Here is a 9,908-nt window from a genome sequence, read left to right as displayed (position 1 = left end):
GAGACATCACACACCCCTGCCGCAAACCTACATTCACTGAGAACCAATCACTTTCCTCTCTTCCTACACGTACACATGCCTTACATCCTCGATAAAAACTTTTCACTGCTTCTAACAACTTTCCTCCCACACCATATATTCTTAATACCTTCCACAGAGCATCTCTATCAACTCTATCATATACCTTCTCCAGATCCATAAATGCTACATACAAATCCATTTGCTTTTCTAAGTATTTCTCACATACATTCTTCAAAGCAAACACCTGATCCACACATCCTCTACCACTTCTGAAACCACACTGCTCTTCCCCAATCTGATGCTCTGTACATGCCTTCACCCTCTCAATCAATACCCTCCCATATAATTTGCCAGGAATACTCAACAAACTTATACCTCTGTAATTTGAGCACTCACTCTTATCCCCTTTGCCTTTGTACAATGGCACTATGCACGCATTTCGCCAATCCTCAGGCACCTCACTATGAGTCATACACACATTAAATAACCTTACCAACCAGTCAACAATACAGTCACCCCCTTTTTTAATAAATTCCACTGCAATACCATCCAAACCTGCTGCCTTGCCGGCTTTCATCTTCCGCAAAGCTTTTACTACCTCTTCTCTGTTTACCAACTCATTTTCCCTAACCCTCGCACTTTGCACACCACCTCGACCAAAACACCCTATAGCTGCCACTCTATCATCAAACACATTCAACAAACCTTCAAAATACTCACTCCATCTCCTTCTCACATCACCACTACTTGTTATCACCTCCCCATTTGCGCCCTTCACTGAAGTTCCCATTTGCTCCCTTGTCTTACGCACTTTATTTACCTCCTTCCAGAACATCTTTTTATTCTCCCTAAAATTTAATGATACTCTCTCACCCCAACTCTCATTTGCCCTTTTTTTCACCTCTTGCACCTTTCTCTTGACCTCCTGTCTCTTTCTTTTATACGTCTCCCACTCAATTTCATTTTTTCCCTGCAAAAATCGTCTAAATGCCTCTCTCTTCTCTTTCACTAATACTCTTACTTCTTCATCCCACCACTCACTACCCTTTCTAATCAACCCACCTCCCACTCTTCTCATGCCACAAGCATCTTTTGCGCAATCCATCACTGATTCCCTAAATATATCCCATTCCTCCCCCACTCCCCTTACTTCCATTGTTCTCACCTTTTTCCATTCTGTACTCAGTCTCTCCTGGTACTTCCTCACACAAGTCTCCTTCCCAAGCTCACTTACTCTCACCACCCTCTTCACCCCAACATTCACTCTTCTTTTCTGAAAACCCATACAAATCTTCACCTTAGCCTCCACAAGATAATGATCAGACATTCCTCCAGTTGCACCTCTCAGCACATTAACATCCAAAAGTCTCTCTTTCGCGCGCCTGTCAATTAACACGTAATCCAATAACGCTCTCTGGCCATCTCTCCTACTTACATAAGTATACTTATGTATATCTCGCTTTTTAAAGAGAGAGAGAGAGAGAGAGAGAGAGAGAGAGAGAGAGAGAGAGAGAGAGAGAGAGAGAGAGAGAGAGAGAGAGAGAGAGAGAGAGAGAGAGAGAGAGAGAGAGAGAGAGAGAGAGAGAGAGAGAGAGAGAGAGAGAGAGAGAGAGAGAGAGAGAGAGAGAGAGAGAGAGAGAGAGAGAGAGAGAGAGAGGCGCTATGAAATACTTATATCCACAGACCTTAGAGACTCGAGGTTTATGTGAAGGGTGTGTGTGTGTATGAGTGTGTGTGTGTGTGTGTGTGTGTGTGTGTGTGTGTGGAGGGGGGAGGGGGAGTTTGGTTGGTCTGACCTCAACACAAATTGATAAGATAAGTTAAAGATAAAAACGGTCATTTCTAAAAGCAGTAGCAGAAAAGAATAGCACATTAAACCCCCCCTCCCCCCCCGGGAGGGAAATCCGGCAGAACCAAGACGTGGCAGGATTAATATAACCGAAGGTAATTCATGTAGGAAAGTATACGTGGTCACACGAATGAGCGGGCCTTCATGGTTGACCTGCTGGAGGAGGGTTTTGAGGGCCTCCTCTGGTCTGTCCGTCCAGTGTGGGAGGATCTATAAGTAACTGTGGTAAGTTCATGACGAGGGAGTCCACGTCTTGCTGCACATGTATATGGTGACTTGATCATACGAGGTGGAGGTGTGCGGGCCTCACAGAAACGCTTCCCTGAGACCAGCCACCAGCTCATCCATATTGTCCACCAGCCCCTCTGAGGCAGCCACACTCACTTTACGTGCAGATAATGGAGCCTCCTCTTGCATGGAGGGGAAAATATGCTCGAGAAACATATCGGCCAAGCCCTTCAAATCATCCTTTACAGTGTAGGGGCAGGCATTAACGCCACCATTCGTCAGAGCCAGGTACCTGTCTTCACTAGGCAGGTGGGCAATGGTAGATGCAGTATATGATGCCATTCCAAAATCTATAATATTGATCTTTGGAGGGAGTGAAAGGTGGTGTGGTAGGGTTACTAGAATATTACCGGGGTACAGGTCATAATGTATGATGCCCAGGGCGTGAACCTCTTGTAAACGTAAGCAGATCTGTAGCCCGATCAGACCCAAGTATCTGTCGGATAAATGATGGTCCTTCAAGAGTTTCTGCAGCGTGTGGTGGCCCTCGAAGGATAGTACAAGACACAAAGGATCGTAAGAGACTCCAAGAAGTCTTGGGGCTCCTCCAGCGCCGTTCAATTTCTGCATAAAATATGCTTCCATTTCCAAGTCGTGTCGAGTCAAAAGTCCATCATGGCCCAATTTAATGACGGCCTCATTGTTGTGCCACCTCACAAGATGGGCTGTTCCAACACATCCACAACCCAAGACTTGGCCGTGTGAGATGATCTTATCAACCTCCAGTCCAGAGACAACTTGCATCTCCCACATTCTGATAGAGGTAACATACACCAAATATTTGGACGTTTATATACATGAAAATTAGCCACTTTGCTCTGATTACATTTATTTATGTAAAAATTTAACAAATATATAAGCTTTTTAAATCATATATATATATATATATATATATATATATATATATATATATATATATATATATATATATATATATGTGTGTGTGTATATTTATATATATATTACAAAGTATTACAATTTTGGTGGTTGTGGTGCTTGAGTTGGTGGTTGTGGTGCTTGAGTTAGTGGCTCTGGTGCTTGAGTTGGTGGTTGTGGCGCTTGAGTTGGTGGTTGTGGTGCTTGAGTTGGTGGTTCTGGTGCTTGAGTTGGTGGTTGTGGTGCTTGAGTTGGTGGTCCTAGTGCTTGAGTTGGTGGCTCTGGTGCTTGAGTTGGTGGTTGTGGTGCTTGAGTTGGTGGTTCTGGTGCTTGAGTTGGTGGTTCTGGTGCTTGAGTTAGTGGCTCTGGTGCTTGAGTTGGTGGTTGTGGTGCTTGAGTTGGTGGTTGTGGTGCTTGAGTTGGTGGTCCTGGTGCTTGAGTTGGTGGTTCTGGTGCTTGAGTTATTGGCTGTGGTGCTTGAGTTAGTGGCTCTGGTGCTTGAGTTGGTGGTTCTGGTGCTTGAGTTGGTGGTCCTGGTGCTTGAGTTGGTGGTTGTGGTGCTTGAGTTGGTGGTTCTGGTGCTTGAGTTGGTGGTTCTGGTGCTTGATTTGGTGGTTCTGGTGCTTGAGTTGGTGGTTCTGGTGCTTGAGTTAGTGGCTCTGGTGCTTGAGTTGGTGGTTCTGGTGCTTGAGTTGGTGGTCCTAGTGCTTGAGTTGGTGGTTCTGGTGCTTGAGTTGGTGGTCCTAGTGCTTGAGTTGGTGGTTCTGGTGCTTGAGTTGGTGGTTGTGGTGCTTGAGTTGGTGGTTGTGGTGCTTGAGTTAGTGGCTCTGGTGCTTGAGTTGGTGGTTGTGGTGCTTGAGTTAGTGGTTCTGGTGCTTGAGTTGGTGGTTCTGGTGTTTGAGTTGGTGGTTGTGGTGCTTGAGTTGGTGGTCCTGGTGCTTGAGTTGGTGGTCCTAGTGCTTGAGTTGGTGGTTGTGGTGCTTGAGTTGGTGGTTGTGGCGCTTGAGTTGGTGGTTCTGGTGCTTGAGTTGGTGGTTGTGGTGCTTGAGTTGGTGGTCCTAGTGCTTGAGTTGGTGGCTCTGGTGCTTGAGTTGGTGGTTGTGGTGCTTGAGTTGGTGGTTCTGGTGCTTGAGTTGGTGGTTCTGGTGCTTGAGTTAGTGGCTCTGGTGCTTGAGTTGGTGGTTGTGGTGCTTGAGTTGGTGGTTGTGGTGCTTGAGTTGGTGGTCCTAGTGCTTGAGTTGGTGGTTCTGGTGCTTGAGTTAGTGGCTCTGGTGCTTGAGTTAGTGGCTCTGGTGCTTGAGTTGGTGGTTCTGGTGCTTGAGTTGGTGGTTCTGGTGCTTGAGTTGGTGGTTCTGGTGCTTGAGTTAGTGGCTCTGGTGCTTGAGTTGGTGGTTCTGGTGCTTGAGTTGGTGGTTCTGGTGCTTGAGTTGGTGGTTCTGGTGCTTGAGTTGGTGGTTCTGGTGCTTGAGTTGGTGGTTCTGGTGCTTGAGTTGGTGGTTCTGGTGCTTGAGTTAGTGGCTCTGGTGCTTGAGTTGGTGGTTCTGGTGCTTGAGTTGGTGGTTGTGGTGCTTGAGTTAGTGGCTCTGGTGCTTGAGTTGGTGGTTCTGGTGCTTGAGTTGGTGGTTCTGGTGCTTGAGTTGGTGGTTGTGGTGCTTGAGTTGGTGTTTCTGGTGCTTGAGTTGGTGGTTCTGGTGCTTGAGTTAGTGGCTGTTATTACGTGCTGTTCATCATCTCAGCTGTTTATTACATGTTGTTCATCATATCAGCTGTTCATTACGTGTTGTTCTTCATCTCAGCTGCTCATTGCGTGTTGTTCATCATCTCAGCTGTTCATTACGTGTTGTTTATCGTCTCAGCTGTTCATTACGTGTTATTCATCATCTCAGCTGCTCATTACGTTTTGGTCATTATCTCAGCTGTTCATTACGTGTTGTTCATTATCTCAGCTGTTCATCACGTGTTGTTCATCGTCTCAGTTGTTCTTTACGTGTTGTTCATCATCCCAGCTGTTAATTACGTGTTGTTCATCATCTGGGCTGCTGATGACGTGTTGTTCATCATCTCGGCTGTTCATTACGTGTTGTGGTGGCTCCGTTTTCTAAAAGTATTTTTGTAAAGGAAAGAAAAAAGTGAGACAGGAAATGTGGCACATTTTAAGACATTGAAGCGACACTCGTCACCTGTACGGATAAAATGCATTAGAACTTTCCTGTAATTTGACAGCTAGTCTGTAGCCTGATACAAGAGGAATTTCTAGATAACCAGTTTATTTATTAGCATTAATTCTGTTGAATCTGTTTCACCAGAAGATATTCATTCCATTAGTTGTTGGCAGACACATAACATTTGAGAGGATTATAAGACACAGTAACAGAGGGAGGCAGGGACTGCCCTCCGTGGGACGGGAGGCAGGACCTGGAGGACTGGTGAGGTGTATGACCCTGTGATGAACATGTAGGAGGATCATGAGGTACACAGTACCCAAACTACCACACCATTAACTACACCCAAGCACACATCACCGCCAGGCATACCATATCCTTATCACCTATACCGTATTAGTACCAGAAACATTGCAGTGAAAATAAAACACCTTGACCACCTAATCAACGCCACCTGAAGTACATCAACCTACGCCAAGCACATCAACACTACCCACATCACATCAGCAACACTTATTAACTCCAGCCAAGGTAAAGAACTTGTAGCCCTTACCACATCAACACCATATCCAAACCATCAACATCACAATAAGATCACCCAGGCTGAATGAAAATACACCCACATATCAACACAACCTGCAGCTGCACATCAACATTACTCACAATGAGTATATGCCACCTTCACTGCATTAACATCACCTACACCACATCAACATTACTCACAATGAGTATATGCCACCTTCACTGCATTAACATCACCTACACCACATCAACATTACTCACAATGAGTATATGCCACCTTCACTGCATTAACATCACCTACACCACATCAACATTACTCACAATGAGTATATGCCACCTTCACTGCATTAACATCACCTACACCACATCAACATTACTCACAATGAGTATATGCCACCTTCACTGCATTAACATCACCTACACCACATCAACAATACACACATCATATCAACAGCGTCCATGTCACATCAACATTACCTAAGCTAAATAACCTTCCATCCACACATCATCCACAACACCCACACAACATTAACACCAACCACACATGTTCACAACAATAATTTTATATCAAAAGTTGGAAGAAAGAAATTATAACTCATGATTGGATGGGTCGGAGGTTGTTGTCAAGAAAAGTGGGAAATGCTTTGTGACTAAAAGTACCGACGGTGAACCGTGAATGTCTCTCCTAACCTTCGTATATTGTGAGTGTTGCTTTCTACCGTGCAAAGTAAGGACCACAGAACTGCCGGAGGTCAACCTGACATCATGTGGCATACCGAGAAAATGGATGATGATTGTGTGGGCAGTATGCTACCAGGGCAGCCAATAGTTTTTGTGAACATGTCTCATGAAAATACTTTTAGATCTACACATTTATGTGTGTGTTGGCTTCTGAATGAGAACGTAGTACGCATACTCAAACATAAGGACACACACACACAGACACACACACACACACACACACACACACACACACACACACACACACACACACACACACCGTCACATGCTGCACTTGTAACGTTTTGTAGTTGAAAGAAAGAAATATGCTGAAGGAAGGAAGGATAAAGTTAAAGAAAGAACAGGAAAAGGGAAGTGAATAGAACAGAAGGGGACACAGTAAACAGCCTTACAAGTGACAAAGGATGAACAAAAGACCAAAGCAATGAAGGCAGGCAGGGAGAGGAAGGAGATATGATGGTACAGATAAGATGTGGAATACAGAGGAAGACGAGACAGGATGAAGATCAGAGAAAGATAGGGGTAGTGAGGACAGGAGCATGAGGGAAAACCAATAGGATATGGGTAAGGGAAAAAATTAAGGATATGGCAAATAAGGGATGAGGAGAGATGAGGAGAAGGTAAAGAAGATTAATGATATATCAAAGATGTGTGATCAACGAGACCTTTTCCTGGTGTAATGCACTAATATGGCGGCCGACTTAAACACTTGACTTATGTTAGATAATAATACGTGTTTGTAAACATTTCCAAGTCCGGCCATCATACAACCTTAACAAGGGACACTGTACACACTACCAGCCACATCCATAATTATGGCTATCTTGGATAAGGTTGGTTTTCACCGTATTGTTAAGTGTGAAAGCCATCTGGACATCAAATTTTCTGAGGGATGGAACAATTTCATGACCATTTTCATGGAGGAGGAAAAGAAGCGTTTCATGTCACCTGTTTTCTCTAAGTTGTGTGTTTTTGGAGAGAGAGAGAGAGAGAGAGAGAGAGAGAGAGAGAGAGAGAGAGAGAGAGAGAGAGAGAGAGAGAGAGAGAGAGAGAGAGCATGATTTCATTATGTTTCTGGTGTGTTTTCTCTCGTACGTATGTTCACTTGACCTTGATGGATATACAGTTGTGCATACCTAGTTTTTTGTTCATTATATATTCAGTTGTATATCTAGAAGCAATTATAGTTCAAAAAACATGTAAACTGACAGTAGTTTAACATCACATAACTATCGTTGAGGAGATTTAAAAGAAAATTATTTCTGATCTATGATCTTAATCTTTCATACTCATGGAAACTCGTATGAAACATGTGGATTTACCTAGAATTTCTTCCTATTACGAGTCATATATGAGCCTTAGCGAGTTGCTATGAGGGAAATTGGCAGTGTGTCAGGCAGGAGCAGCAGCAGTGAGAGCAGCTGTATCCAGAGGACGACCTTGCCAGCGCCTGCTCACGGTGCCACATGTGTTGTCCTGGTGTGTACTTACAATCACTTCACCAGACGACATTCCGAGTTTTATTGACTTTAAAATGAATACGTTGACTGACTTGCTTACTAAATGTACAAATCTTTCGGGACTAAACTTTTTATGAATGGATTAATCTGAATATGGAAGAAGAGAACAGATATTACGTGTGCTTAGTATGATTGTGCGCACAGTCTATCTATCTATATGTCATCATTTACACGTTAGCAGTTGTATATAATATGTTGCATCTATTGATACTCTTCCCAGGACGCCTTTCTAGAAAGAGCCCCGTGTCCAGGAGCTCCTGCAGTTCCTAGGTTGTGTTACTTCCAGTTGAAGGGATTTGGTGACTCATTCGCGGTGTAACCTCGAGCAGACGAAGTCCAGCAACAGCTGCACAATATGTCTGCTAACCTAACCCCGAGCAGACGAAGTCCAGCAACAGCTGCACAATATGTCTGCTAACCTAACCCCGAGCAGACGAAGTCCAGCAACAGCTGCACAATATGTCTGCTAACCTAACCCCGAGCAGACGAAGTCTAGCAACAGCTGCACAATATGTCTGCTAACCTAACCCCGAGCAGACGAAGTCCAGCAACAGCTGCACAATATGTCTGCTAACAGATGACTAGTAAGGAAAACTCGACAACAATAGCTCTCTGTAAGACTGTATGGTTTGGTAAGTTGTTTAATGAGGAAGACCATAGTGCATGAAAGATGGACATATGATTACACTGATTATCTTACAGTTTGTGAATTTATCCATGAACCCATTCTAAAATTCCTAAATTTTCCAGCTCATTTTGATATATCTTATGATGGTAAAGAAAACGTTGAATGACTCATGTGAGCAAATAACTCAAGCTCGCATTGAATTATACAGATTATGCGTTAAAAAGTATCATCAGTACTTGAGTTTGTTAACTAACGTATCTGGTTTGTGTGTGTGTATTGTGTAAGACAATCATTAATCTACTTTCTTTATCTTCTGTTGTCGTCACAATGATTAAATACATTCAGCCAATACCATCTCGTTGGTATATCATTTGCGTCAAGAGTAAAAGACTCTGGTCTTACCCTGTGTCTGTACCTTTATCCTTCGCCCACTGTTTCTCTTCCCCTTCCTCCTCCTACATTCACTTTGTTATATATCTATTTCTTTCCGATATCCCTTCAGATTACTTCCCTTACCATCCTCTCCATTCTTTCCCTTCTTTGCTTCCCTCTTTCTGTTTCTCCAGCCCTTCCATCTCTTCTCTTCCCAAGTTTCCTTCCCTATGTTCTCTGGTGTAGGTAGGGAGCAGCGGTAGTCGACGACCAAACCATCACCACAACAGTCTGGGACTCACCTGTGTTCACTGTGGTCATGGTTTCTCAGGAGACACCGCTGGTGTTGAGTGCTTGTCTGGCGTTATTGTGACCAGCTGGTGCTGCTGCTGCTACACTTGGCCTCCTGCTGCATAACTGAGATGGTTGGGCTTCAGCCACACGTACGGGTCAGAGGCCACACATATGTAGGAGTTAACGTTTGCTCGGTTTTAATGTTCCGTCGACCACTGAACGCCTCAGTATCCATAGTTCAAATCCAACTTAAACAATGAACTAACTTACTATGATGGAGATTAAATCTTTATAATATTCTGGCTAGCCACCTAATTTCCCTCTACATGCAGAGAACTAATTTCACTCAGTGTACCGAGCGCTGCTCTCATTGTGTACTGGCTTTTATTATTCCAGTTTCATTTACGACACAAAAAAGTGTTTACCTTATTTCTACTTAGATACACACCCTGCATTTCATTTGGACTTCTTATAACAGTTAACACGTATAATGTAAAAGATATGAAGATGATCTTGGAGTTTCTATATAACATTTTCACAAATACATCATTTCTGCCACCTACCTGAGTGACCACACACTCTCCTTCCTTATGTGTCAGTTGTCCCACCTAGTTCATCGTGGTGTCCTCTGGATG

General features: G+C 43.8%; 1 protein-coding gene across 1 annotated transcript; it reads right to left on the bottom strand.

The window, feature by feature from the left end:
• Positions 1-2,176: 2,176 nt before the first annotated feature.
• Positions 2,177-2,911, bottom strand: LOC139765340 (casein kinase I gamma-like). Its single transcript, XM_071692718.1, has one exon. It carries the CDS (start codon positions 2,909-2,911, stop codon positions 2,177-2,179), a length of 735 nt encoding a protein of 244 aa, XP_071548819.1.
• Between the last annotated feature and the right edge of the window lie 6,997 nt (positions 2,912-9,908).

This window comes from Panulirus ornatus, chromosome 54, assembly GCF_036320965.1.
Source record: "Panulirus ornatus isolate Po-2019 chromosome 54, ASM3632096v1, whole genome shotgun sequence".
NCBI lineage: Eukaryota > Metazoa > Arthropoda > Malacostraca > Decapoda > Palinuridae > Panulirus > Panulirus ornatus.
This window is presented reverse-complemented; position numbering and strand designations above follow the sequence as displayed.